Raw genomic sequence first — 26,864 nt, forward strand, 5'->3', positions numbered from 1 at the left:
AATCTCGTAAATACTAACCTTTGGAACTTTAAAAAGCATAGAAACCACCGGACCAAACTTGTAATCTAATCTTAAAAGTAATACTAAGATTTCATGGTGTTCGGGTTACGTAACCGCTCTTAACTCAACAAACCGATTCATTTCGGGGGTCAAAAAAAACAAAAACAAATCAATAATGGAAGATCCAATGACTGCCAAAATGAACAACATTTCAAGTCTGTAAAAAGAATCAGTATCCAAAAAGAAAAGAGATAACTGTCTAAATTTCACAATATTATATACATAGCAAACATTCTATCAATAAATTATTCTCGTTTTTGTGTGTGTAAAATAGAGCAAGCTATGAACTCATGAAGAACAAGAAAGCATACGAACACCTGGCCGATATGCCCAGGCTGGGGGTAGCCGTGCATATTTCTCCATTCCTGGCTGCTCATCATATGGCCGTTCCATTATCTTCAGCAGCCGACGAACCTCTCCAAAATCACCCTGTTCAGCCGCATCTATGGCACTCTGGCATAGGTAGTTCCTCAGGATATATTTAGGATTTACTGCATCCATAGAGGCCTTCCTTTCCTCATCTGAGATGCCACTTCCAGCAAGCTACAAAAGCAATCAAATACTTAATAAAATCAACGTAATGTAAGAGGTTTCATGTGAAATCCCGCGTTGGTTGGGGAGGAGAATGAAATATTCTTTATAAGGGTGTAGGCTCTCTAGCAAACGTGTTTTAAAAACATTGAGGGGAAGGTTGAAAGGGAAAGCTCAAAGAGAACAATATCGGCTGGCATTGGGCTTGGGCCGTTATATTTGACCTCTCCAACTCCAATGCAAGCTTTCTTACTTGCATGCAAAGTCCATTCCCTCTCTTCCTCTCAAATATACACGCCAACCCGTCCTTCCAATGACTGTAAGCTTACGGCTGTAACTAGCATAACAGCTACTGACCGTTAGCAGCTAGCTAACCGCCCCAACTACAAATCTCGATACAGCAAACACGACAAACTATTGACTGCCAAGTGCCAAGTGCCAAGCTTACTCCTAGTTCAAGTAAACCAGACTGAAGCTACCAATTATAGCCTTAAAATCGTAATTTCATTCAATTGAACTCTAAACTTGAATAAGAACGGAAATTATTTAGACGGGAATGAACTTTTAAATGAAAAATCATGCATGATATACATCAGAGCAATGCAAGAGAAAGCCAAACCATATAATAAACTAGGAGGGGCAGGAAGGGAATCTCTTTCTCACCAGTTGGTTAGAAGAGTCGGGAACGAGGGGGGACAACGTAGGGAGTGTCGGGGAGGTTGTAAGGCAGTATATATTAAGGAACAGTGTTGTTCATTCTACATTTTATCCATTTCAGAAAGTTTAGGGGAGGGAAGTTCTATGCCAACATTGCAGATAGACATGCAAGTTATATAACTCGTATATGCAATATCCATAGCGATGCAAGAGAGTCAGAATGTTCGACTCAGAATCGACATGTTGATGAGCTGAAACAAGATTTTAAAAAAGGAATTCAAACGAACACAAGCAAAACAGATCAGCGCCAAAGAAGAAAGAGAAATATGCAAATGTTTTAACGTTTATTCTACGACTGCTATTTTTTAACGATCAAATATTTTTTGTTACTGTACCTCCTCTATGTAGGTCTTGACCCAGCTAACCCAAGCTTCCTTACGTTCCTTGCCAATATCTAATAGAACTGCCTTCAGAGGGACCAGCAGCTCCTTCTCTGGGATGCTAGGATCAGCTTTGACATTGGAAAGTAATCTAAAGAAATTTGTGTAATCAACCTTGTCAACAGCCATGTTGTTGAGAAGCTTGCCGATTAACTGCTTATTGTACTTTGGCAAACCAAGTTTCTTGGTCATTATTGATTGATAGTCATCCATAAATTTGTCTCCGTATCTGTAAGAGGAGAGCGGAAATGTCATAATATAAGTGCAATGGAAGGTCAACAAATCTTGAACGGATAAAGGTTCGATAAAGCAAAACCACCTTTCCATGGCATAGTTGGCTTCTTTATCATTTATTAATCCAGCGGCTGAGAGAGTCGAGGCAAACTGGGCTATATTCCATAAGCCTATATCTGGCTGATTTGCAAAACAATATCTTCTGCCCGGAAGATCAGTTGTATTAGGCGTAAAACTAGGATCAAAAGCATCCAAAAATCCAAATGGACCATAATCAATGGTAAGACCCAAGATACTCATATTGTCAGTGTTGAGTACGCCGTGAGTGAACCCAACCCCCTGCCATCTTGCTATTAAGGAAGCTGTTCGCTCAGCGACTTCTACGGTCCAAGCTGATAACATCATCCATGTAAAGGCAGCGAAAAGAGAAGTGTCATACCATAAAATCATAACCCTTTTTGTTCAGAAACAGCAAGTTGAATACAACTAAAAAGAGGATATGCATCTACCATGCAATAAGATGGAAAACTTTTGTATGCCCTTGTTCATTCTTTAATACCTCTCAATAAATACTCAGTTCCTACCCAAAAAAGTACAAATAAATAAATAAAAATAGAGATGGCATGCACTGGACTCAACAAAATGTCACAGACGAGCCAAGAACAGTGGAGAAGTAAATGATTCCCCATCCCCTTACAGACCACCGCAACCACAGGAAAAACAAAAGTTGCAGCATTAATTTTCTTTCCTTACATGTACTATTGATTAATTTTCAGATAAAATAGCAACAAATAGCTCAATTCAAGCTATAGCTTTGATTAATGATACTCAGCAGAGAACACGTTTCTTGGCTAAAAGCATTTTTTTTTCCAAAGAGGATGACTTGTATACCAACTATACAGCAGATAGGACACATCTTATAACTCAACTAGTTAAGGCACGTGCATTTTTCTTCCCACCTCTATCATTCCTAAGCATGAGCTTTTCCAGAAAAATAGATGCACCATAATTTGTACACTGCCCTAAACACACAGTTGAGTTCAAGTAGCATTCTTGTACTTCTTGTCACAAACTAATTTTAACTAGAATCATATACATTTTTAAACAGAAATAGTTACCTGCATATTTGTTTAAAGTGAGATCGATAACTGAACTATCTTTGTCGTCTGTGCTGAAAGATAAACTCTGACTGCTGCTCATATTCTCTATGTGAGGAAAATGGTGGCGGATCGCATAGTCTGCTAAAGCCCGAACAATTTTATAATCATCTTTCCCTCTAGAGGTATGAATTTGGTATGATCCAAAACGCAAAAAGGATTGAGCCACCCTGCATATAATTGCACCAGGCTCTTCTTTTGGATTCCCACTACAAAGTCAAACAATATGAACTGTTATTCCATTGCCTTAACCAATATGAATTTATGTCAAATCCTTTTCTTCACATTTTAAAGTTATTGTACATGTTGAAAGCTACCATAGAAGTACCTACATAGAGATACTCATGAAAAATCATGATTTCAATAAAATAAAATAAAAAATCCCCTATCTAAAAAGAATTACAAAAAAATTAGTTATGAAGTTTATGTGTTAAGGTTTTTGAAGAAGAATAAAAAGCCCATATTCAGAAATTAATTCTTGCATTTATGAGAAAACCATATTCAAATGCACAAGAAGATATAAAATCGTAGTATAACTACAAATTGTCTTTAACTGCCATCTTGACAAGGTTTTTTTGTCTACGTACTCATAGAACATATCTCGGGTAACCAATGTTCCTGTGGTCAGAAGACAAAGTGCACGAGTTGTTGGTATTCCAAGACTGTGCATTGCTTCACTACAAAGGAACTCTCTGACGCTACTTCGTAGCACAGCCAATCCATCTGCAGACCGACTGTATGGAGTCTTCCCAGCACCTTTTAGCTGCAACTCCCACCTTTCAGAACGGGAATTAAGTATCTCTCCAAGGGTTATTGCTCGACCATCACCCAACTGTCCAGCCCACATGCCAAACTGATGGCCTCCATAACATTGAGCGTAAGGCGACCTGTAACACACAATATCAGCTGGCAGGGGACGATATTGAAAATCACAACGTTCGTGCTGTTCATCAATCAGTATTTCACACTTACACTCCAACTAATGAAGATGCGCCAGAGAACAAGAGGGGGAAATCTGGCCTTTGAAATCTGCAATGACAAAAGCAAAATCCTTCAGCTCTTGCAAGAAGAAAACAACTCTGAGGGAGAGAACATTCATGACACAAATTGAATAAAATCCAGCATTTTCAATATGAAATGAAACGTTAACATTGCCTGAACAGACATCTAATTGAATACAGTGGAATAAGATTGAAATACAAAGATTTTTAGAGGTCCTTCTAATACGAAATGAAACGTTAACATTGTCTGATCAGACATCTAATTGAGTAAGTGGAATAAGATTGAAATACAAAGATAGTTGTTTTACAATTGGTGGAAGGTTTTATGCATTCTTCCAAGTTGTGCTGAGTAATTTGAGGTTTTTGCGAGGAATGGGTATATCTATCAAGCATAAAAAGAAGGAAGAACTTAAATCGGTTATGCATCGATACATCTAAATATATTCATACTTTATTCAAAATTAAACAATAATGAGAGAAGATCTTTAAACTATGATCATGAGGGTCTAGTAGAGTGTATAGCATCAAACAATGATATTAAGATCCTACTCAAACTAAATATCCATGCTTCATACCTTATATTATATATTGCAAATACCTCATCTGTCAATTTTATCAAACAGCAAAAGAAATAAGAAAACTCACTCTTGAGGATCCAAATCTAGCAAATTGGCAACGGATTCTGACCAAGCAACAAGCTGAGGACTATCTACTTCCACGGATGGCAACACATTTGAGTAGCATGCATGTAATACCTAAAATTCGCATGGAAGTTAAACGCAGCCAATTAACGGCATCAAGAATGGATCACATGGTTACAATAAATATCTATTAATCGAACCTACAAATCCAATTGATTGCTCAGAACGACCGGAAGAAAATTAAACTAGTAATAGAGACCAAGTAAAATGTAGAACCCTTCTTGTTTGAATGAAAATGAACCCAAGGGCGGGCAAATCAAAATCAAGATCAAAATCCATTTGAACACCGAGAAGTAGCTGAAACTCGCAGTAAGGTAAACCCATTAAACTGTTAGCATACAAAAGAGTTCCTACTCAAGCTTTAAATTGATTACACACATTAATTATCAAGAAACAAAGAAATAGAACCTCTCGAGGAATGATATCGGTAAGGGGATCGCCAGGCAGTTCTCTGACAAATGAATTATCCCAGTTCAGATCTTCGAGCTTCTTTTTAGCCTGATGCTCGACGCTACTTCCTCCATCGCCACGATCGTCGCTGTTCAAGCTCTGATTCTTCAAACCCTCCGCCACGGAGTCGACCGACGCCGAAACCTCCGGTGAAGTAGAGTCCATGGAAACTCTCCGGAGGCCGTGGCGAGAGTGGCCAGCGAGTGGTTAAGGAAATAGACGAGAGAAGTAGAAGGACGGTGAATGAGAAGAGTGGAACGACGGCGAACTAAGCCGAGACGGTGGCGATGGCGGAGGAGAGAAACGCGGGGAAGCGGCGAAAGCCTGTGGAAGAAATGGGAAACCAAACCAATGACAATTCTGTTTCTGTTTTTGTCTTTTTTTTTTTTCTTTTTTTTTTTTTTTTTTAGTTCCGATTTTCAAGGCACAATTAAATAAAAATAAAAATAAAAATATTAATTATTAATTATTATACTAAATTATATAATATGTTTTTATTTTCTAATTTGTATAATAATTTTTTTTTATAAAGGTTTGTATTATTATTATTATTATTATTTGGCCCACTAATTTAAAAAACTCAAATATAGCAATAAAAAAAATAATTATATATATAATTACAAATATAATAATCATTTATCTCAATAAATATATATAGAAAATAACGAAGGCCCGACGTAAATGATAATGTGCAAAAAGCTTGTAATATCATAAATGTATAGGTTAATTATTTTATCGGTCGAGTTCATATTAGATACATCGGTTACAATTATACCGATGATATACATAATATCATTGGTATAGTTATGCGATTAACTGCCAATTCGAGCATAATTCAGTCCATAATTATGAAAAATTTAAATTTTTACGCTCGTGATCATGAGAAATGAGGTTTTTATTTTCGTTTAGTGCTCGGTTCTCGTTTGATAGAACTGCTCACTAGCTAGTCGGGCGAGTGGGATAGATATTAAAAGTAAATAGATAAGATGAGTTGGGCCCTATATTAGGGTTTAATTTATTAATTTAGGTAATGAAAAATAAAAATCCATAAGAAATCTTAGGGTATTTTCACGGCGGAATTGAAGGGAAAATTATTCACTAGAAGACAAAATGGGCATTTGGAGACAATAATCGGTTTCAAGTCCGCCTTCCCTCCCAAACCCAGAACGGGTTCTCTCGTGTCTCGTTCATCTTTCACATCTTCAGGCGCCCTTTTCAGAAAGGCCATTGAAATCCTCCTCAATTCCTAATCCAGATTCGTCGTATTCATATTTTATTGCCTCAAATTCTTGCAATTACTGTCTTCTGAACTTTTTCGAGCCGATCGAGTCTTGATTCTCACTCGATCCGTCTTTTGTCTGCAAATTTTGATTCTTGGACTTCAAGGGTTGCCGTGGAGCTTGGAGTTGCGGCCAGATTCTGCGAAGACGCTTGTTTGGTCTGTTTGTTCTTTGGTAACTTTTGGCTGCCTGTGTGCTTGTTGAATCTTGAGGAATTTTATTGGTTTTGAGAGTTGGGTTTGTCGCGAAGTTGATTTTCCCTACGTGGGTTCAAGTTGGTTGGCGTTGATTTTAGTGGAAGGAACTTCCATGGAGTATGAACTTTCGGATAGCAGTGGTGAGTAAATTGAAAAGTTTGGTTTTGAACTTTCGAAGGGTTTTCTAGGGCTCAGTAGCAATAATTTTCCGAGGAATTGTGTTTTACTCTTGATAATCGCTAGGTTTTCTGTTTGCTGTTTTGAGTATTCCATCCAATCCCAGTTCGTTTAGTTCCCCTGTTCATTTATAAACGAACTTCATTATGATACTGAGTAGCTTTTTATGTTGATTTCTTCTTTTTTATTTTTCTTGTTCACCTTTGTTGCTTGCTTTACATCCCTTAGCTGTTTCTAGACTTAGTATCGCCCAGGGCATAAGGTGCATGATGACTTGACGTCTTGACGTCATCCTCACCTTCCCCCGGCTTATCACCGGCAGTCTCCTCATCGTTCTAACTTCAATGGTTGGCAACTAAACACGAGGGTTCTGCTCGTGCGGGTGCAGTTAAGTTAGATTTCTTTCTTTCCATTAGGCCTTTTCGCTTGTACATTGCAGCAATCTGGTAGACTGGATATTGCTTTATTGCCAAGTTTTGTTGCAGTGAGGAAAATTTGACCAAAAAGAGTCGTATGTGCTAACTCTTTTTAAAATAGAATGAAAGAAAGCTTATGTTGTCCATTCTGTTGTGTTTATATAGTATTTATCTTTGGCTATAAGAGCTTTTTCGTTTCTCTGTTTTAATTTAGCTCATTTCTTCTAGTTTTCTATATTCAATAGCAAGGAAGTATTACACATTATAGTGTTATAATGAGTAATGGATTGACATTTATGTTCTGTTTAAATTCGGTTGTTTCATACGTAAAAAGCAACTGCCTGTGAGACGGTATGAAAGGTGCCTTATGAACTTGCTTGGAGCATTTTGTTTGTATAATATGTTATTCCTAGGATGGATGGCAGCATCCATCTGGAGATCTCTTCTTCTGGTCTTAAGATTTTTTATGTAAAACGACTGCAGGAACAGATGATGACCTTCCTCCTCCTCATCAAAATAGATTTCAACGAGGTGGGCTTCCTGCTGGGAATGGAAGATCTGCACCAGTAAATTCTTCTACATTACCCAGGATGGTCGGCGATATGGAAATGCAGATCCACCACATCGAGCAGGAAGCATATAGTTCAGTCCTGCGTGCTTTCAAGGCTCAATCCGATGCAATTACATGGGTATACATTTCTCTAGTTCGTTCTTTGAATTCATCAAATTTATTTTATTTCCAGCTTTCGAACTCTTTACAGTCTTAACATCTATCAGGAGAAGGAAAGTTTAATAACAGAATTAAGAAAGGAGTTGAGAGTATCAGATGAAGAACACAGAAAACTTTTATCTCGGGTAAATGCAGACGATGTCATCAAAAGGATAAGGTTTGATTGTTGTCTTTTATTTTGCATATGGTATAGCTTGCCCTGTACCTCTATTTACCACAGTTGGTATGGTTCATGCTATTTCGGTATTCATTGTTATGATAATGTACTCAGGGAATGGAGAACAGCAAATGGGCTCCAACCTGGAAAGCTCAATGCTGATCAACCCATGGCGGATCCCGTACCCAGCCCCACTGCTTCAGCATCACGGAAGAAACAGAAAACATCCCAAGCTTCCCTGTCCCAAGGTGCACCTACTCCTGCAATACCTACTGGTACACAACCATCTTCATCAGCCATGAGACGTGGTCCTCCCCCTGGTGCTAGGACTACAAAGACGAAAGCAGTAAGTTCTATAATTTGTACCTGTTGAGGAATTTAAAGTAATTTTTGTCTTTAATTGTTATTATCCTCAATTACTTGGTCATGCATTGCATTAACAGCAGCACTTGTTGTGAAGTCCATGCATACAGGTCTTACTGGAAGTGGCCAAGTGAATAATCGAGGTTCTTTAGGGGCGTTTGTTTCAAATGAAAATGCTGAAGGAACAGCCGAACCATTAATTGGACGGAAAGTTTGGACTAGATGGCCTGAAGACAACAGCTTCTATGAGGCTGTTATAACTGATTATAACCATGCTGAGGTATGTTTTTCTAATAATTTCATTTTACTTCACATGTGGACATGGGTTATCCTTGATCGCGTTGTCCCTTATTTTGGACAGGGTCGTCATGCTTTGGTTTATGATATTAATACAGCACACGAGACATGGGAATGGGTCAATCTTAAAGAGGTACTCCCCTCACCCTCAAAATAAACAAATAAACAAGGGGCTCGCTAGATCGCCCTTTTGTTTACATATTGCTCTCTATAAGAATGTTTCTTTTATTAAATGGCTTCCTCTGCACTCTTTCAAGCTGACAAAAGAGAAGTATTTCGGGTTTTGTTTAGTTTATATTTGAAATAAATTTTATATTTCCTCAACTAGGTTAGAGTTAAACATATAGGTGGCATGATTAATATGATGTTTCTAATCACATCGCAATATTCTGTGTACTCGATCAAGCTGAGCATTTACTTATCATGTAATGTATTCTGGTGCATAATTTTAAGCTTTTAGGTTACATTAGCAACTGGAAGATAATTTAAGCAGCAATGAATGTAAATTGACTCGTGATTTAGAGTGGAATGCTATCTTTTACATTCACTGTTTTCCGATCTAATGGTACACTTGACCACTTGCTAGTTCATTGCTTATGATCTATGTATGCAGCTGTTGAAGAATTTGTATTGAACCGCGAACAGCCATAGCTTTTGATTTTAAACCAGATGACCTGTAGTGTGTCTGAAAATGTTGCTTCATTTTTCACGTAGAGATCAGACTATTAATTGAATGATGAAATGACTGGCCATAAACTCATTAGTCATATTTCTTCTGGAATTCCTGATCTGAAGAGGAATATTGCCCCTTAAGAATCATTTATACATCTTTCCTGTTAGATATCCCCTGAAGATATTAGGTGGGAACGAGAAGATTCTGTAGTATCTCGCAGTGGTGCTCGCCCTGGACACGGGAGGGGCAATAAGAAGTCCATGACACGAGGTGGGGCAGTGGCTGCTGGTGGAAGGGGCAGAGGGACTACAAAGGGTCAATCTAGGAAAGACTTACCTGTATCTCAAAATGGATCTCGGAAGCAGGCTATGGGTGATATTGAAATACTTCACACCGACACGCTGATTAAGGAGGTGTGGAAGAGCTAATACAATTTCGTTATACCGTTCTTTTGTTTTTTCTTCTTCTTTTGTTGATAAAGTGATGACCTTTGTTTTCCTTGTTGCTGGAGTTGTTCAAACAGGTGGAAAAGGTATTTGGTGCTAATCATCCAGATCCCATGGAGATTGAAAAGGCTAAGAAAGTGCTGAAAGTATGAATCGTTTAACCCCGACCCCCCATTGCTATGACTTTATTTATACAACTTATTCTGAGTCTATTCAAATGCAGGACCACGAACAATCCCTTGTCGACGCAATTGCAAGGCTTGAAGATGCATCAGACGGTGAGAGTGGTAATAACTAATTAAACATGCTTACTGATGTACAGTACATAATTTAAATGATATTGCATTGGTTGTGTATACGTACATGGTGCCTAAAAACCTTCATTTTCTTCTACTATGCTTTCTTTTTATCAACGCCATTGGTCTCCCAATTTTGTAAAAATTCCTCACTCCAATTATAGACTTCTATTCATTATCAATGTATTGGTAATAGCTTTTTATCATCAAACCTTAGCAAGATCTGATCATTAAACTTGCATCTTGAGTTATGGATTGTACCATTTCATTACCCCAAATCTCAATGGATTATGTCTCTTTTTCTAGTTTGAAATAGCAAGAACGGTGTTAAATCGGGCTACTTTTGTCGCGAGAACACTACGTTTCTTCCTCGTTTTATTATTTCTTTTTTGGGATTTAAGCAGATGGAAGAGAACCATATTCTCAAGGACAATCAATGGTTCGTGTATGAACGACGATGTAAAGTGGACGAAGCTCCAAAATGGCCAAATTCTTAAACCTGCAGGCTTCCTAATAATCGATGGCAATGGTGATGAATTGCATTTGTTGAATGGAAAACTCAGCAGAACACTCGCTCCGGTTTGGCGTTTTCGAACTTTAATGATCGACCGTGCTATTATTGGTGCCTTGGCCTTCAAGAACGCAGACTTCACGCCCATTTGATGCATCGTTTGATTGTACTAAGAGTTATTGTTTTATTTTGATCTCTAGCTTTAACTTCAGAAGAAGGATTATTTCTGTAAAACTTTATTCAAAAGTCAATAGAATCTATGTAGATTAGTTCTTGCCTTTTACTGTGATAATGCACAATCTGTTAAGCCAAAGCCTTTGATTTCCTACACAACATTCTGAACAAGTTGAACATTCTACAAAGAGGAAATAAAACTAAGGATAAGATTCACCATTTGAGCATCATATGCAGGGCCTTCCATTTCGAAGTGGCTCACACCTTCTATTAGATGTATTTCTACACGTCCTGCTGCAGATTTTAACTTGTTCTGCAATTGCTTCACGCTCGTGAACCCGTCCCGTGTGCCCATCACGAAAAGCTTCGGTTTCGGAGACTGTAAAATGGCTTTGTGGTGTCTTCCAAAAAGAATTGAGGCAGTTAGGCCAAAGGGATAGCCAAGGCTTACATAGCCTACCACTTGTTCTATCAAATCCACAGATGAGCCTGCAATGGGGGCGCCTGCAAAAGACACAATTACAAGTGATTCAGAATAATTCCATATTCTCTCTTTCTGTCCCACATATTAATAGAAAGTAATGTTCTTGGTCCAATAAACTTTATTAGATGCATCATCAATGTGGTACCAAATCCTCTCTTTATTCCACCTAAAATCTTGCTTGGAGATTTCAACCAAATATGAATCCGAACACAAACAAAACAAAATCAACAGTCTAAGCTCACTGCTAGTAGATATTGTCCGTTTTGGCTCGTTACGTATGGTCGTCAGCCTCACATTTTAAAAGGCATCTACTTTGGAGAGGATCTAGCCCTACTCCGACCAGTGCCTAGCACCGTCCGGTCAAAACGAGAAGGCGAAAGGGTGAAGAACCTCTATGATCTAGATGGTCAAAACGAGAAGGCGAAAGGGTGTAGAACCTCTATGATCTAGATGGTTCCAGATGGTACATGTTCCTCCTTATAAAAAGAAAAATAGCAAAGAACCATGCACAAGGAGGCAACCATCCACAGATAAAATGATGACATTGCCATTGAACTAAAAGAACACCTGCTCAATCAAGAAACAGAGAAGAAAAACCAAGCCTAAGTTCAAAGAAAAGCTTCCATTTGATCAATTCTTTAGATCTCAGAAAACTATTCTCAGAATTCATTGTACAAACAGATATCAAAATGGCGAAGTAGAAGAACAAAATCAGGCAGCCAATCTAAGGAACAATTCACCAACAAAGGCCAAAATCCAGCCACAACCACACAAAATTCCATAGCATAAACACAAAAGAAAAACAAAAAAACAAAGTACCTGCAGATGAACCCACCAACAAGATTCGATTAACAGACAAATTATCACAAACCCAGTTGCAAACAGCAGTGACATCCTTAATTTCCGCGAATCCAGTCAAAGAAGGCCTACCAGACGATTTCCCAGCACCTCTCATATCAAAAGTCACAGCTCTAAAACCCCTGTCCGCTAAGCCACCTGCAATTCCTCTCAAAAGGCCTTGACAACCACCCAAAACCGAGTAGGGATGGACCAAAACAACCACCAGATTTTCCCTATCTTCCTCATCTGTTGGCTTGAAAACCCTCGTGTGGAGCTTGACTCCATCACTGGTCTCGACTTTACAAGAGTCGACGGTGCAGTTCGCCATCGCCGAGAGGTGAGAAAACAACCGGCGACGAAGAGGAAGTGAAGGCTTGTGAAGTGGAGAAAAGGATTTGAAATGAATTTGGTTGGACAAAAATGTGACGAAAATGGTAGAGAAAGGGTTTAATTTGGTGGGGGAAAGGACAGAGTTGGGAGCAATTGAGAATGAATGTGAAAAACAAAATAAAATATGTTGGAAAAGATCATCCTTTATTCATTGTCTGGCTGGAGTTTGGCTGTTGAGTTATTCTTCTTCTTATTATTATTATTTAAAGAAGTGTTCTTATATAAAATCTTATAAAATTTAAATTTTAAAGGCTTAATTTTAGTTTTTCAGAAATTAATTATGTTTTAGTTGGGTAGTCAGAGAAGATCAGATTTTCGAGTGATATGAACCCTTATATTTGAGAGTTTTCATTATACGGGCATATTCAATAGATTCATGAGTTTTTTTTTTTTTTTTTTTTGAAAGACAGCTTGAAAATCAAAGAGAATTAGGCGCAAACTAGAAAGTCGAATTAGAAAATTTATTAGATGCATAATTGAAAGTTTATATGTGATGTCCCACGTTGGTTGGAGAGGAGAACAAAATACGTGAAAACCTTTCCCTAGTAGATGCGGGAAGCCCGAAAGGGAAAGCCCAAAGAGGATAATATCTACTAGCGGTGAATCTGGGCCGTTACAAATGGTATCAGAGCTAGACACCGAACGATGTACCAGCCTTCTCGCTGTTCCTCGAAGAGGGGTAGACACAAGGCGTTGTGCCACTAAGAACGTTGAGTCCCGAAGGGGGTGAATTTGGTGACGGTCCCACATCGATTGGAGAAAGAAAAGAGTGCTAGCGAGAACGCTGGGCCCTGAAGGGAGATGGATTGTGATGTTCCACATCGGTTGGGGAGGAGAACAAAACACCCTTATAAGGGTGTGGAAACCTTTCCCTACTAGATGCATTTTAAAGCCTTGAGAGGAAGCCCGAAAGGGAAAGCCCAAAGAGGACAATATCTGCTAAAGGTGGATCTGAGTCTTTACTATGTAAGACTCATCTACCTACGTACGTACGTGTGTGTGTGTATATATATATATATATACAATGGTTGCTAAGCTAAACACCAAATATTAGAGAATAATCATTTTTTTCCCTACTTCAAAAGACGTGGTGATTCCCAAGTAATATTAACATTATACAAAGCAACAAAACAAAAACAAAGAAATGGAACTTACAAAAAAGTAGAGTCAGATGTTATAAACCACTGAAGGGCTCTCAAGCTCTCTTAAAATCCTCCAATTTATTTCTACAAACCCAGAAAAGGTCTCCCCCATATCTTGAAGCAGCAGGTGGAAGCATCATCATCACCTCCAATATCAAGTAGCAAGATGATCATAAGATGTTCATAAGATGTTCATAAGATGATCACAAGATGCATAGAAAAAACATCTGGAATAGAGTCAGAGTCACTAATCTAATACATTCTGTTCACTTTTGAATATCAAGTGGCAAGATGATCATCAATCTTCCCACGCAATGTGGAAGTTTTGTCCAGGTTCTAACATGGAGAATGAACAAGGAACGGAAGAGTAAGTGAGAGTCACTTAAGAGAGAGAGGAACTCGTCCCACGCGAAGAATACCTTGTTTTCGTGAACAAAAACATTTTGAACCGTTTCCACAACGAAGGAAAAAAGGACGAAGATCCGTTTCTGTTCAACTGTTCATGAATGAGAATGAGGAGTTCGACCTCGTAAATTTCACCTACATTGGTCATATATCAGACATTCAGTACAACAAACGTGAAAGTGAAAATTTGAACATCAGATAAGGAGTAAACCATCTAAAATTTCAGGATTTCGACCCAGGATCAGCCTTTCCTTCATCTTCTTGAAGCTAGTTAATATGGCATCATAGATCCATATATAGTTTATTAGTAGGTAACATTCATGCTAGTCTCACATACCTAAATAAACAGTTAATCCATAGTTATTTCAGGCCCTTTCTTTCTTCTTCCGTGTCATGCATTGGCCCCTGATCCCGATTGCACGTCAATGTAAAATCGGGCACCACCTCAATGTTCTCATCAGGCTATTAAAAGAGTAGGAGGGAGGATAGTCAAAACAAATGAAAATTATTGGAAGATATTTCGATGAAACGAAAAGGGAACACGACTATAGTACCTGCCACAGTTTCAAAAGATACCATAGCAAAAAGTCGATGATCATCACTAAACAAAAAAGCTTTCCTGCCCACGATCCACACGAGAGATACCTGAAATATAGATAATAGTTGTGACAACCCTTCAATATTATTTTACAAGCAGCAAGTTGCATCGAAGTACTAATCAGATTACTCACGACTTAATTGAGGGTTAATATTTGGTTCGAGTTCCCATTTAAACATATGAATTCAGTCTAAAGAGTGACATGTTATGGCAACATATCAATAGCATACCTCGAGAGTCGTTCAAGAAGATTTTGATCCGAGCTTTTCACAGCATAGTCATATACAATAACTGTCCTCTTTGCAACATCATGCCAATCATACAATTTCTTCATCTAAGAGTTTATTTTTTGTAGAATGAGAGAATAATATTAGTACATATAGATATTCCAAGATGTTCATAGAAAAACGTTTCTTCTTTTTTCCTTCAAAGAATGCACTCACACGATTATGCATTTCTTGTGGGTCAATCTTAGGAAGTATGGTAATTGCCTTCTTAATAGCTTGTACCATATCACCGGGATCTGGTTCTGCGAGTACAACCATGTCATCTGGTAGAACCTAACAATAGAACATGAATAAGCAAACTATAAAATGAACCAAAAAGTGAAACTCGAAGTATAGGGACCAAAATGGTATTATATATGAAATATGAAAACAGACGAGGTAAAAACGAATTTCTATTCTTGACCACCTCAGGCACGCCTCCAACACGCGTACTAACAGTTAATAATCCACAACTAGCAGCCTCTAATATGGCTATGCAAAAAGCTTCCGTTAAAGAACTGCAAGAATGGTAACAAAAGAATCATCAGAGAGCTAAAATTAAAGATTTTTTTCAAAAGAATGAAAACATTTAGTTTAAAGCTCTAGAATAAAATATGTACTTCAAGTATAAACTCAAGAAATGGCAACCTATTTAGAAATATATGGCCAGATATAAGGACTGATCGAACTCGAGCATGTGGAACAGCTCCCAACATCTCAACTCGATCTTGAAGACCATGCTTTTCCCTCATCTCTTCTAGCCGCACACGTTTTGGTCCATCTCCTCCAATAATGAATCGCACCTATGACAATTACAGATAATCTAAGGATCAAATACTCCAATTACATCTTTCTGCAGAGGAACATACTGATGACTTGAAAATGCCATCCTTACTCCACAACATGATGATCATACTAATTAATGTCATCTACTCAATTATACTCATCATGCACCATCTTACTTCAAATTTTAAGTTGAGAGAATTTAAAAAAAAAAAAAAAAAAAATTGAGGATGCATATAAAGTTTGACTTAACCAAAATCATATGGTCATCCAAGCAGAAGTGTCCTCATGCGAAGTAAGCTATCAATATCATGCTTAAATGTCCCCATGAAGTACAATATAACTTGACAAATGGCAAAACAGATAAACCATAGTACCATTGAACAAGGAAGTCAAGACTTGAAAACCAAATGAAACAGCCATTGCATAGCCAAGTATAAGTTCAGGTGAATCAACCACATATGAAAAGCATGGCAAAAGTTAATACTTTAAATAGACATTAGTTTGACATGAAACTTACATTAGCAAACATGCGACAGACTTCGGGAATGACTTCAACAAGCAAATCTGCCCCTTTGCGATAAACTAATCGACTTACAACCACAATGATAATCTCACTTGTACTAAGTCGGTTCAAAGCAGGCTTAAACATAGCAGTATCGACAGCATTAGGTACTACAAAAACTCTTTCTGGTGGCAAACCTGATCGTAGAACTGTGTTCTCCTTACTAGTATGTGAAACACATATAGCCTCAGTAACATCTGCTAAAGTAAATTGCAATACTTTGTTCATATGGATGCTTCCCACATCAGCAAAACCATAGAGCGAATGATCGGTAAATACAACCTTGTATCCCATGGTTCTTGCATGCATCAAAGCTTCATGACAAAGAGTTGAAAAGGCCTGGTGTCCATGCACTAGTGTAATTTTTTCTCGAATCAAGATTGTCCTAACTATTGGAAGGGTCCCGTAGAAAGTTGGCAATGTATTTTGCATCACAAACGGTTTCCACGGTACATAATACACTTTTAGGCCTCCTGTCATGTATCTCACACCGCTACGATTTCCATAAGCATGAGTCATCACCACAACCTAGAAAATTATTTTCTAAAAGTTTTTACAATTTACAATAGTCTTAACTTACATGGATTCAAATCAAAAGGGCTTACTAAGTATGCAAAAAGCTAGGAAAAGGAACTCTGAGACTCGGAACCAAAATAGTGATTTTTTATGATTTTTCACATTATTTAATTGAGGAGTGCGTAGACATTCCATAACTTATAGTGTTTGAATTGAAATTGCATTCAGCAAAATTTAATCTTACATTTAATCAAGGACCATGCTCACTAAAACACATCTTTGAACACATAATTGTATACTTTGACGCATTAAGTGCTTTTGAAAATAATGAACTAGATGATATGTAACATTTCAGCTTAAGCACAAATTTTACACATCAAAAAATAGATAATATTTTTCTTGAGATATAAACTCTAGACAAAATAATAGTCAAAACACAAAATGACCAAATTCTGAGTTAGATTTTCTGTTCGAACAGATGATTAAGTTTTTCTGGGTATATTTTGGTTTTCATTTGCTGAGTTTATGAGTTTGGCTTACATATAATCTGTTTATTCATCCATACTTTAATGTAATCTTTGAGCTTGCATTAACATGCATCCCCTTCTCATCCCTTCATATGTCTTGACATCCCCTAAAGATGTCCTTGGCATGTCCAATGTACCCGAAACTCTAAAGAACTAGATATTCCAAAGTCCAAACCACATGTCAAGAACATGATTCCTAATGTGCAAGCGGTGAGGGAACAGAAAAGGAAAAAAAATCTGTTCATTCTCAAATGAAATTTCAATACATTTCGATTCAACAACAAAATCGCAGAAAATACATTGCAGTGTTTTATCTCCTAACCTTGTGACCGAGTTTCAACAGACATTGGGAGAGATAATAAATGTGACTTTCCACACCGCCAAAGTTGGGATAAAAAAAATCAGAGACCATCAGAATTCTGTGACTTCTTTGATCCCCCATCATAAAGTTCCTTCAAACACCTGCCAATCAGCAACAAGAAACGCAATTAACAACATAGCTGTACAAGTAGTTCAGATAGAAAATATGCTTCGTTTACTAAAATCGACACGCCTCACTTGTGAGCTAACAATCGAGAGAGCGTGATATTGAATACAAGTAAACCCGCGATGAATTGAACAAAAACGAACTAAATCAAACGCGCCATCGGTGAGCATCGATAAGAGATTTGCAGAAGGAAAAGGCGAGGGTGTGAAACGAACAAATAAAGAATTACCTCTCGGGGATGGAGATACCTAGAAACGGATTTACATGAGAATGAATGAAAAATTGTGGCTAGAATGTTCTTGAGCAAGAATGGTGGGAATCCATGGAAGGAGCTTCAGATGAATACTTGGATCTGTCCCTGTAAATTGAAGAGAGAGGGGAAATACTTGATCAATGCAAATGATTTTTACACTGAATAAAATATATTCAGATTTTTTTATATTATTTATGTTATGTTAATATCGAGTGTATGATCATTTACCAAATTCATGTTTACACACTCAAAATTGGAAGGATAAAAAACCCACTCAGTGGACCGCCGAGCTACAAGTCCCACGATACAGGAGCGAAATTCTCTAAAAAGTCAAGGTCGCGGGTGGCCAAGAGGGCCCACTTGAAGACTTAGGATCTCAGCAGGAAATGCGAAGGTTACGACAATGAAAGCCGGACCAGCCGATAAGCGAAAGAAAATCTACTAGTTGAGTTCTGATCTGAGTAGATTGATAATAGGGAATACTCTAACCCTGAAAACCGAACTATGGCTATACCGAGCCCCATTTTTTTTTGTTGGGCTTGACAATTTGTATCTAACGAACTAGTTTCATAACATAATTGTTACTATGTCTTGACTTGGTTCCAAAAAAGTGTTAGGGTTAAAATGTGCCAAAATGTACTGTAGAAAATGTGACTAGTCGTCAAATTTTCAAACCCGATTTATATGCTATCAAAATCATGGTGGTTCATTATTCATTTTAGCTGATACCGTTACTTTATTTCAAACCATTTCCAATGCATCTCATCACTCACGTCTTATAAAATACTTTATGTCAAACGTGAATTACGTATCGATCATACGTTCGAACTGTTTGTAAAATTTGATTTTCACATAGTTAATTTATTCACTATGTTAGAACAAATGTCACACAATCGATATACTAATGTCATCGAGTGCAACTATGACACACAGCAAACACTAGTAGAAGAAATTGGTACAAACAAAATTGTCTTATTAATGTTAAATTAATAAAAAAAAAAAAAATACTTAAATTTTTTTAAAAACTTTAAAAACATCCTTAAATTTTTTTTAAAAACTAAAAAAAAATATAAATAATAACCTTAATTGGGTATTTTTTAAAAAATTTATAAATTTTTTAAAAATATTATTAAAATTTTAAAAAATTTAAGAGTATTTATTAATTTAATATTTAATTAATTAAGATAAAGAAATGTTGTGGTTGCTTAAATTAAAGAACGGTAAATTGTGAAGAAGGGAGCGGGAAAGGGAAAGATGCATCCTTTCCTCTTCTTTGTTATCGCTCCAAATTCAAAAACACAATTCTCGGCTCTCCCGACTCCTCTACAAGCCTCTGACTACTCGATTCTTCGCCCTGCTTTCAAACCCTAATTTTGGATTAGGGTTTCCATTGCACAGTCGTGATTATGAGGCCTGTCAAGCGCGAACCCGCCGCTAGCAGCCGCAGTAATCAGAGTAAAGGCGGCGACGCCGTCGATGCTGTGAATTTAAGAGATGTTAAGCGGGCGAGGGTTTCTCGGGAGAAAGAGAACATCGGCGAGGGCAACATGGCTGAAGCTGAAGAGGGTCAGCAAGGCTTGACGAAGCGGCGGGTTCTCCGGTCTCGGTATCTTGCGGTCATTCACGAGATTAGTGGTATGGTGGATCTCTGCATTTTTTTTTAATTACTACTAGATCTCTGCATTAGTGTGTGGAGGTAATCGGTTTTTTTTTTTTTTTTTTTTTTTTTTTTTGGTTTCTTGTTTTTGAAGAAAGGAGAGAGGATTTGACGAAGGATTCGGACAAGTTCAATGTTATCATCAATGAAGTGGAAAAGTTGCACGAGCAAGGTATTTCTTTAGTTTATTTTCAATTTGTTTACGTTGAAGAACTGTTGTATCTTTGATTTCAAATTTTCATCAAAACACTTTTCCGTTGTTGCATTTTCCCCTTGCATTCTTATAGTCATATAAGTTTGAATGGGACTTGAACTTCGAGTTTTGAAAGGGGCTTGTTCCTTTTCCTTTTGATAGTGTTATTGATGTGATATGGTTGTGTTTCCATCTGGGTTTCAGTTCAGAAGCCGAGGGAACAAGTTGCAGATGCAGAAGCCTTGCAAGATATTGCAAACTCCCTGGTGACCTCTATTAAGTCGCAGTCAAATGAAGGTGTTACTCCATCGGATTTTGTGAGCTGTCTGCTCAAAGAATTTGCTAACATTGAAGGCGGTATAACATCCGAAGAAAACGATCCGATTTCTGTCAGTTGGAAAGATATTGGATTAGGCGTTTCGTCTATTTTCATGAATGGCCATGGATGCCGCACCATGTGAGACTCATAGATTCCTTTGTCTCTCGAACTTAATGCTAAAGTGGCTTCAATGGATGTTTTTACCAATTATATAACTTTTTTCTCGTGTCTTTTTCAAGGCTTGGACCTATGAGCACTCAGTTGAAGCAGCGAAAGACTAATATTGCCCGGAAACGTTCAAGGCCTACTGAAAGTTCGAGACCTGCAGAGGTTAGACTTTAACTTTAATACTACAGTCAAATTTTTAAGCACCTTGGAGATTAGTGTAAATATGTTTTAGATTGTTTTATTAGATGCTCGAGTGTCCAATTTTACTGGAAGTACAGATATTTCTTTTCTGGTAGGACATATAATTGAACTCGTTAATGTTTTAGCCGAACCTTACGAAGCTTGTTTGTAGTCACTCCTCTAGCTTTCCTGCTTGATGTTCTTTGCTCATACTTATTAACTTTTTTCTGTTTGGTCAAATGGTTTGTAAAATAGGTTGCATTTATGTTTTTTTTTCATGCATTTGATATTCTTTTGTCTCGTTGATGTTTATCTCAATTCATATACGTGCAGGTTGATGAAGATGGATCTGAAGAAAAAACAGATACAGATAAGAACATGAGCATCATGTTTGGAATTTTGAGGAGGAATAAAACCGCTAGACTTGAACATTTGATATTGAATAGAAACTCTTTTGCACAGACAATAGAGAACTTATTTGCTCTCTCCTTTCTGGTCAAGGATGGTCGGGCCGAGATAACTATTGATAAAAATGGTTCTCATTTTGTATGTGAGTAAACATCTACAGACTTTAACTTTTTGTACTTTTCTTTTAAAACATTGTGTTCTTTGCATTATACTTAGATTTTCTGTCAATATTTTCAGCTCCGAAGAATGCCCCGGCCCATAGTGCCATTATGTCACACGAAGTTAATTATAGTCACTTCGTATTCAGATTCGATTTTAAGGATTGGAAGGTACAGAGAAGCATTCATTGCTATGATACAAACTATACATTTCCCAGTGTCATGTAACAGAGTTCAATTATTATGAAAAATATTTTGCAGCTGTGCAGGATGATTAGACTTGTATATAATATTGGATAGAGGCTCATAATATATATCAAATGCTGTGTATTATTTAGATCCTTGGCTTCAATTGAGGAACACATACTTGTGAAATGTATTTGCAGTTGATGATGGATATAGTGCCAGTTGGAGAGGAGTTGATGCCCCACAGGAACTTTCTAAATTCAGCACCCATACCCCAAGAAGAAGCAGCCACGGACGATTCTGAATCAGCGACATTGCCTACCACGCCAATTCGAAAGCTGTCAAGAAATCGAGGTTTAGTTATGCAAACTGTTGTTGAGGATTCCCCTGATAATGATGGCGCTCATTCAGGACCAACTGCAATGTTGAGGTGCAAGAAAAAGCTTAGTCAAGGTTAGGAAAAGTAGAGCTCTGATAACTACCGGATGTGAGTTCTTCTTTCCGGTTTTTGTTCTGTTGGTTGCATATTTAACGGCTGCCCTGTGAATATGTCATTAGGTTCTAGGAGAAAATGATTGGCAAATATAAGTTCTCTAACAGAAGTTATGCTCCAAGTATTCTGTAAAGGTAGAGTTCCTAGTTACGTTAATACAAGGAATGGTAGCCCGAAAGTAGGGTCAGGGGCATTTTGTTTGTAGTTCTGCAAGATTCAAAATATATTGACTTCTAATTATAAGCATGTTTGCCCCATTTATTATCACTTTGAAGTTTGAACCATCTTTTTCAGTACATTTAAAGTGGCTGTCAAAATCCTCAAATTAGAGGATCGAGGGTAAATGAAATGAAGTTCTTAGAAATTATGGAGCAACAACAAGAAGAAATGAGCGAAGACTTGGCGCCCAGCTGGAACGTTTTCGTTTTGACAGTCAGCAGTTTTTCTGGTGGTCGTCAGTTGGGGTTTAGAAGATACAGTCCTTTGCATGTCGGGCTATCCCCTCCAACTCCCATGGCGTTCAAACCATTGTCGACACAGATAACAGAACCAGTTATGGCAGACGCTAAAGGAGATGCCAAGAAGGCAGCTGCATTCCCCACCTCCTCTGTTCAACCAGTTTTGAAGATCAAGATTTGGTATAAACAACATAAGAACAGCAGATGAAGAAATACCTGCAGATAATGGTTTCTGTAGAGGTGCATTTGCTAGTGAGTAGTCTATCATCGAATCGATGTATTCAACTGCTTTTGATGCTCGGCTTCTTAGAGGACCTGAGAATAAAAATATGGTAATGGTAGAAAATGGATCAGAAGAGCTTAGATGATCCTAAACTGTAAAGATAAACTGCAGTTTTCCGAGTTGACTCATTGAAGCTACCAGCGGATATGGCGTTCACTCTGATCTTGTTTTTTCTACCCACCTCGAAAGCAAGCACCTGATTTGAAAGATAAATCAAGAATGGTATAAGGAGAAATGAAAAGTAAAGGGAAGCAACAAAGAAAGGTACTGAATCTCACTCGTATGTCACTCTCCAGTGCAGCTTTTGCTGAACTCATACCTCCCCCATATCTAAAAGCACAATTCAAGTTATCAGCTCATGAGAGGGATGAATGATTTAAAGAAACTATGCGTAAAGCACGTACCCAGGAATGATCCTTTTGGAAGCAATGTATGTAAGAGAGATCGATGAACCGCCTGCAAGATTTGAAATCAAAATTTCTAGTCAAAAGCTTCCACAGTTCATAGATTGTTGAATTGATAGTTGGGCATGCCTGGATTCATTATAGGAGCGAAATGCTTGAGAAGAGAGATGTGGGAGTAACTTGATGCAGATAAAGCCGCTAGGTAACCTTTCCTGGAGGTCTCTAAGAGAGGTTTACTTACCTGTTATCAACACAACTCTTTAAGATGAAGATGCCAAATGGTATGATTAACTGACTTACAGAAACTGCATACCTCTGGTCCATTTGCAATTGAATGCACAAGGATGTCAATGCTTCCAAAATCCTTCTTAACTGATTCTGCTACCTCCTGAAGTCCATTTAAAATCACCATGGTAGCATGAAAAGAGAAAATACTAACCCGAAAGTTTAAGCTTGTAAGTTAAGTGGTGAAGTTGAATGGGTGATGCTTGTGCAAGGAAAGTTTAGTACCTGAACTGTCCAAATTTTGCAACCCGCATACTGCTTCTTTGTTTTTATCTGCATGAACGGAAATTAACACATGATTCCTAACATGGTATCAGAGTCGTACCCTTAACTTAGCCATGTCAATAGAATGCTCAAATTCGAACAAAGAAGTTGTGAGTCTCGAAGGTGTAGTAAAAAATGACTCAAGTGTCGAATAAATTGTGTACTTTGTTTGAGGGCAACAGAGAAGGAGTTGAACCTCGATTAAGAGGAGGCTGTTCGAGGGCTCCATAGGTCTCAGGGGAGGCTCTATGGCGTATTTTGTTCGAGGAGAGGAGTCCCACTTTGGCTAATTAAGGGATTCATCATGGGTTTGTAATAAGGAAATACATCTCTAGAGGTCTTTTGGGAAAACCAAAAGTAAACCCACGAGAGTTTATACTCAAATTGGACAATATCATACCATTGTGGAGGTTCGTAATTCTTAATACCCATTATCTTTTTATATGGTTCATGAACAACAGTTAATCTCTGGCTTACATTTTCAGGAACATCCTCAGGATTGTCAAAATCTGCATCCAGGGGGTATATTTTGGTGATCTCCATTAACGATCCATCTGGCAATCTGAAACATCAATTTTTCAGTAGCAGAAACTACTATCACAGGTAAAAAGAGTTCCATATGGTTAGACAGCTTACGATCGAGATTTATCGAACTTTCCACGTTGCAAGTTGGTTTCAAAGATGTTTAAAGCCTAGTTAAGATGACTCTAAGCTCTTAGTGACCAAATTTTATAGGGTTTAATAAAACAATTCAAACATAAAAATGAAAATTGCTATGGGATTATACTTACACGCACCCACGTACCAACAATGATTTCAGCTCCGGCAGCAGCAAGAGATTTTGCTATTGCCCAACCATAACCATCGTCATCAGCTACACCAGCAATGAATGCCCGCTTACCTGAACAGAAAACCCAAAAATTTGCTGAACTGATTTAGAGAATTATCTAACTAGAAAGACTTAGTTCTATAAGTTGTAGAACAAGTTCATGCATCTCCTATGCGTATATTGACATTTATTTGGTTCATCTTCCATTTTGAAACATGAATCATCTTGATTCATGTATGACAATAATGCTTTTATGCTTGTCTAGAATGATTGAGATGTATTGAGTGACATTTTTGTCTTTGTTGAGTGACATTCGGGAGGAACTTTGTTGAGAGACTTTGTAGTGTGAGAATGTAAGATATACACTTTGACTATTGAGATTGGTTGCTACCCGTAGACGTAGGAGAATTTCTTCCCTTCGAACCACGTAAATCTTTGTGTCTCTTTAATTTCTATTTGTGGGTGTGTGAGTGCGATCGACCTAGTTTCCACTTTCGTTACAACAGTCAAACTAAGAAACAAATGCACAATGATAGAATAAAATTTAAGCCAATAGAAGAAGCAACTAGAAAAACTGAAGGCACAACCTCTTAAATCAATCGGCAACCCAGAGACTGGTTGGTGTTCATTAGATCCAGACATAGCTCTAGTTGCAATCTTCCCTGTTCTTGTAGAAGATAAAGTGATGGAATTCAGCTGAAAGTGTTTCAAAGAGGATACATTGTAGACATTTCTAAGTTTAGCAGAAGAGAGCTTGCTGTTTCGCAGTGTGCACATCGGAAGATTATAGGCTCCGGTTGTCGACATCTTATAGAAGATGGCTATCTATACAATTAAAAATTTCAAACAAAATCCATAACTCTGCAGATGATCAAACAGAGAATTGAATCTCTTGGAAACTCAGAGAAGAGTACACAGAACAAAGCGTAAGAAACACACAGTTTCACCACACAGACATTTTCACAAACACTTAGAGGGCAAGAAATTCACCAGGACAAAGGATTGCAGATTCCGAAAACATTGAAGGGGATTCATGATTCAATTAGATCAAGACATTCAGAAATTTGCAGAAACATCTCAAATCCAAGTCAGAAGAGATAGAGAGAAGCAGCAAAACGTTAATTTCTTACATTTCTTGGCGCCGGAGAGAGCGCGGCAATGGATACTGCAACAAGATCGAGCGGGCCTTGGATGAAACGCGAAGAGGAGGAGAAGAAATTGATTGGGTTTTGAAGAGTGGTGAAGAAGTGTCCATGGAAAAGATGAAGAAAAAGGTTGGAGAACGCCGAAAAAGGGTGTTTAAAGAAGACGGCGGATAATGAATTTGTGATTAATTGAACAGTTGGGAAGCCATTGTTGGTAGGTCGGCTGCTTTCAGAAAGTTGTTCTTTGGCCATTGGAGAAGAAGAAGAAGAAGAAGAAGAAGAAGAAGAAGAAGAAGAAGAAGAAGTCAATAGAGAGCCTAAAACTGTCGGGAATTTTGTTTTCGAATATGATGTTATTCCAATATTGTGGGAATCTTCCAAACATTTTGGAATCTTAAATGTTGTCTTATTCAATCTGCTATGATGTACAAAAGATAATTTTCATTTTCTAATTAATTGCCTAAAAAAAAAACCATATATTTTAACTTATTATCGTGGTATGTGTTATATGTTGAATGAAATTCTCACATCGGCCAATTTAGGGAATGATCATAAGTTTATAATCAAGAATACTCTCTCCATTAGTATGAGACCTTTTGGGAAGCTCAGAGCAAAGTCATGCTCTCCCCATTGCTACTGGACATTTTGGGGAAGCCCAAAGCAAAGCCACGAGAGTTTATGCTCAAAGTGGACAGTCATACCATTATGGAGAGAGTCGTGTTCATCTAACAATATGTTTAATTATTTTGATTTAATTTATGATAAAATCAATTAAAAATTAATAAATTAAAGTATATATCCAAAATTGACACAAATAAAAATTATAATTTATGATACTGTCCCGTTTGAACTTTACATAGTTTTTTATATTATTTCGATTCAAAATGTTTCATATCGATGAAATTACACGAGAAATTTACACACTTTTAATTGATGTGAGATTGTGTTTGAATTTATAACAATTTTGTTCTTCATTAAAGGATTCTCGAGACTTTCATCCAAGTCAACTTCTTCCTCCCGAGCACATTATGTGTATCAATAAAAACTCAACCACAAATCACATCATGGAATAACGAGGATCGATCACGCTTATTTGATCGAACAACATCTCTCTCGAGCGCACCAATTCCTTTGTGTAAGACCTAAATCAGTATCGAGCTAACAAAATTTAAGGCATGACACAGACAGCAATTGTTAAGAAAATATATATACTTTTATGAATCTCATCCA

At 37.5% G+C, this 26,864-nt stretch overlaps 6 protein-coding genes across 14 annotated transcripts; 2 read left to right on the forward strand and 4 right to left on the reverse strand.

Moving 5' to 3' along the window:
• Positions 1 to 233: 233 nt before the first annotated feature.
• On the reverse strand, positions 234 to 5,607 carry LOC111793401 (selenoprotein O). Its single transcript, XM_023675253.2, has 8 exons — positions 5,190 to 5,607; positions 4,726 to 4,835; positions 4,052 to 4,108; positions 3,667 to 3,966; positions 3,041 to 3,288; positions 2,008 to 2,314; positions 1,644 to 1,917; positions 234 to 603 (listed from the first exon to the last, which is right to left on the reverse strand). Exons 1-8 carry the CDS (start codon positions 5,394 to 5,396, stop codon positions 349 to 351), a joined length of 1,758 nt encoding a protein of 585 aa, XP_023531021.1. The 5' UTR covers positions 5,397 to 5,607; the 3' UTR covers positions 234 to 348.
• A 738-nt stretch (positions 5,608 to 6,345) lies between these two features.
• Positions 6,346 to 11,052, forward strand: EML3 (Emsy N Terminus (ENT)/ plant Tudor-like domains-containing protein). 2 transcript variants are annotated; one of them, XM_023674850.2, is made up of 10 exons: positions 6,346 to 6,848; positions 7,785 to 7,990; positions 8,079 to 8,188; positions 8,303 to 8,534; positions 8,649 to 8,831; positions 8,913 to 8,981; positions 9,689 to 9,934; positions 10,045 to 10,113; positions 10,191 to 10,254; positions 10,665 to 11,052. In XM_023674850.2, the coding sequence occupies exons 1-10, from the start codon at positions 6,821 to 6,823 to the stop codon at positions 10,712 to 10,714; spliced, it is 1,257 nt and encodes a 418-aa protein (XP_023530618.1). In that variant the 5' UTR covers positions 6,346 to 6,820; the 3' UTR covers positions 10,715 to 11,052. The 2 variants fall into 2 exon arrangements, with proteins under 2 accessions (XP_023530618.1, XP_023530619.1); XM_023674851.2 differs by having other exon boundaries at positions 6,348 to 6,848; positions 10,668 to 11,052.
• Positions 10,995 to 12,758, reverse strand: LOC111793117 (uncharacterized). The gene is made up of 2 exons (XM_023674852.2): positions 12,252 to 12,758; positions 10,995 to 11,452 (listed from the first exon to the last, which is right to left on the reverse strand). The coding sequence occupies exons 1-2, from the start codon at positions 12,598 to 12,600 to the stop codon at positions 11,130 to 11,132; spliced, it is 672 nt and encodes a 223-aa protein (XP_023530620.2). The 5' UTR covers positions 12,601 to 12,758; the 3' UTR covers positions 10,995 to 11,129.
• Positions 12,759 to 13,712: 954 nt separating this feature from the next.
• On the reverse strand, positions 13,713 to 18,353 carry SETH2 (UDP-Glycosyltransferase superfamily protein). Of its 4 annotated transcripts, XR_002814989.2 has the most exons (11): positions 18,181 to 18,353; positions 17,787 to 17,926; positions 16,377 to 16,949; positions 15,722 to 15,876; positions 15,501 to 15,591; positions 15,251 to 15,367; positions 15,038 to 15,141; positions 14,764 to 14,854; positions 14,547 to 14,671; positions 14,224 to 14,344; positions 13,713 to 14,140 (listed from the first exon to the last, which is right to left on the reverse strand). XR_002814989.2 is itself a non-coding variant. In XM_023675961.2 (10 exons), the coding sequence occupies exons 2-9, from the start codon at positions 17,907 to 17,909 to the stop codon at positions 14,570 to 14,572; spliced, it is 1,356 nt and encodes a 451-aa protein (XP_023531729.1). In that variant the 5' UTR covers positions 17,910 to 17,926; positions 18,181 to 18,353; the 3' UTR covers positions 13,713 to 14,344; positions 14,547 to 14,569. The 4 variants fall into 4 exon arrangements, 3 of the variants coding, with proteins under 3 accessions (XP_023531729.1, XP_023531732.1, XP_023531731.1); XM_023675961.2 differs by having other exon boundaries at positions 13,713 to 14,344; XM_023675964.2 differs by lacking the exon at positions 18,181 to 18,353 and having other exon boundaries at positions 13,713 to 14,344; positions 16,377 to 16,914; positions 17,787 to 17,922.
• Positions 18,354 to 19,421: 1,068 nt separating this feature from the next.
• Positions 19,422 to 24,921, forward strand: LOC111793286 (non-structural maintenance of chromosomes element 4 homolog A). 5 transcript variants are annotated; one of them, XR_015420716.1, is made up of 10 exons: positions 19,422 to 19,839; positions 19,956 to 20,033; positions 20,259 to 20,511; positions 20,613 to 20,703; positions 21,055 to 21,271; positions 21,367 to 21,458; positions 21,674 to 21,926; positions 22,261 to 24,070; positions 24,146 to 24,263; positions 24,481 to 24,921. XR_015420716.1 is itself a non-coding variant. In XM_023675108.2 (8 exons), the coding sequence occupies exons 1-8, from the start codon at positions 19,611 to 19,613 to the stop codon at positions 22,046 to 22,048; spliced, it is 1,230 nt and encodes a 409-aa protein (XP_023530876.1). In that variant the 5' UTR covers positions 19,422 to 19,610; the 3' UTR covers positions 22,049 to 22,233. The 5 variants fall into 5 exon arrangements, 2 of the variants coding, with proteins under 2 accessions (XP_023530876.1, XP_023530878.1); XR_002814913.2 differs by lacking the exons at positions 24,146 to 24,263; positions 24,481 to 24,921 and adding an exon at positions 22,032 to 22,100 and having other exon boundaries at positions 22,261 to 23,620; XM_023675108.2 differs by lacking the exons at positions 22,261 to 24,070; positions 24,146 to 24,263; positions 24,481 to 24,921 and adding an exon at positions 22,032 to 22,233.
• On the reverse strand, positions 22,422 to 25,933 carry LOC111793288 (enoyl-[acyl-carrier-protein] reductase [NADH], chloroplastic-like). Its single transcript, XM_023675111.2, has 13 exons — positions 25,620 to 25,933; positions 25,077 to 25,314; positions 24,452 to 24,561; positions 24,297 to 24,352; positions 24,138 to 24,222; positions 23,622 to 23,669; positions 23,425 to 23,499; positions 23,241 to 23,352; positions 23,112 to 23,163; positions 22,986 to 23,037; positions 22,846 to 22,903; positions 22,641 to 22,739; positions 22,422 to 22,573 (listed from the first exon to the last, which is right to left on the reverse strand). Exons 1-13 carry the CDS (start codon positions 25,884 to 25,886, stop codon positions 22,422 to 22,424), a joined length of 1,404 nt encoding a protein of 467 aa, XP_023530879.2. The 5' UTR covers positions 25,887 to 25,933.
• Between the last annotated feature and the right edge of the window lie 931 nt (positions 25,934 to 26,864).

This window comes from Cucurbita pepo, chromosome 4, assembly GCF_057944985.1.
Source record: "Cucurbita pepo subsp. pepo isolate OVF chromosome 4, ASM5794498v1, whole genome shotgun sequence".
NCBI lineage: Eukaryota > Viridiplantae > Streptophyta > Magnoliopsida > Cucurbitales > Cucurbitaceae > Cucurbita > Cucurbita pepo.

What these genes read in the sequence shown, in the direction of transcription:
- LOC111793117 (XM_023674852.2), bottom strand. Translation starts at nt 12,600, where the DNA reads ATGGCGAACTGCACCGTCGACTCTTGTAAAGTCGAGACCAGTGATGGA. An exon ending in GTTGGTGGGTTCATCTGCAG is followed by an intron (nt 11,453 to 12,251) that starts GTACTTTGTTTT and finishes TGTCTTTTGCAG; the next exon opens with GCGCCCCCATTGCAGGCTCA.
- LOC111793401 (XM_023675253.2), bottom strand. Translation starts at nt 5,396, where the DNA reads ATGGACTCTACTTCACCGGAGGTTTCGGCGTCGGTCGACTCCGTGGCG. An exon ending in CTAGATTTGGATCCTCAAGA is followed by an intron (nt 4,109 to 4,725) that starts GTGAGTTTTCTT and finishes TTGTCATTGCAG; the next exon opens with ATTTCAAAGGCCAGATTTCC. An exon ending in CACTTTAAACAAATATGCAG is followed by an intron (nt 2,315 to 3,040) that starts GTAACTATTTCT and finishes TGATGTTATCAG; the next exon opens with CTTGGACCGTAGAAGTCGCT.
- LOC111793286 (XM_023675108.2), top strand. Translation starts at nt 19,611, where the DNA reads ATGAGGCCTGTCAAGCGCGAACCCGCCGCTAGCAGCCGCAGTAATCAG. An exon ending in AAAGTTCGAGACCTGCAGAG is followed by an intron (nt 20,704 to 21,054) that starts GTTAGACTTTAA and finishes ATATACGTGCAG; the next exon opens with GTTGATGAAGATGGATCTGA. An exon ending in TCGATTTTAAGGATTGGAAG is followed by an intron (nt 21,459 to 21,673) that starts GTACAGAGAAGC and finishes ATGTATTTGCAG; the next exon opens with TTGATGATGGATATAGTGCC.
- SETH2 (XM_023675961.2), bottom strand. Translation starts at nt 17,909, where the DNA reads ATGATGGGGGATCAAAGAAGTCACAGAATTCTGATGGTCTCTGATTTT. An exon ending in GTGTTGGAGGCGTGCCTGAG is followed by an intron (nt 15,368 to 15,500) that starts GTGGTCAAGAAT and finishes TTCTATTGTTAG; the next exon opens with GTTCTACCAGATGACATGGT. An exon ending in CACAAGAAATGCATAATCGT is followed by an intron (nt 15,142 to 15,250) that starts GTGAGTGCATTC and finishes ATAAACTCTTAG; the next exon opens with ATGAAGAAATTGTATGATTG.
- LOC111793288 (XM_023675111.2), bottom strand. Translation starts at nt 25,886, where the DNA reads ATGGCCAAAGAACAACTTTCTGAAAGCAGCCGACCTACCAACAATGGC. An exon ending in AAGTTCGATAAATCTCGATC is followed by an intron (nt 24,223 to 24,296) that starts GTAAGCTGTCTA and finishes TTGATGTTTCAG; the next exon opens with ATTGCCAGATGGATCGTTAA. An exon ending in CTGAGGATGTTCCTGAAAAT is followed by an intron (nt 23,670 to 24,137) that starts GTAAGCCAGAGA and finishes CCGTTCATGCAG; the next exon opens with ATAAAAACAAAGAAGCAGTA.
- EML3 (XM_023674850.2), top strand. Translation starts at nt 6,821, where the DNA reads ATGGAGTATGAACTTTCGGATAGCAGTG. An exon ending in GATGTCATCAAAAGGATAAG is followed by an intron (nt 8,189 to 8,302) that starts GTTTGATTGTTG and finishes TAATGTACTCAG; the next exon opens with GGAATGGAGAACAGCAAATG. An exon ending in AATGGGTCAATCTTAAAGAG is followed by an intron (nt 8,982 to 9,688) that starts GTACTCCCCTCA and finishes CTTTCCTGTTAG; the next exon opens with ATATCCCCTGAAGATATTAG.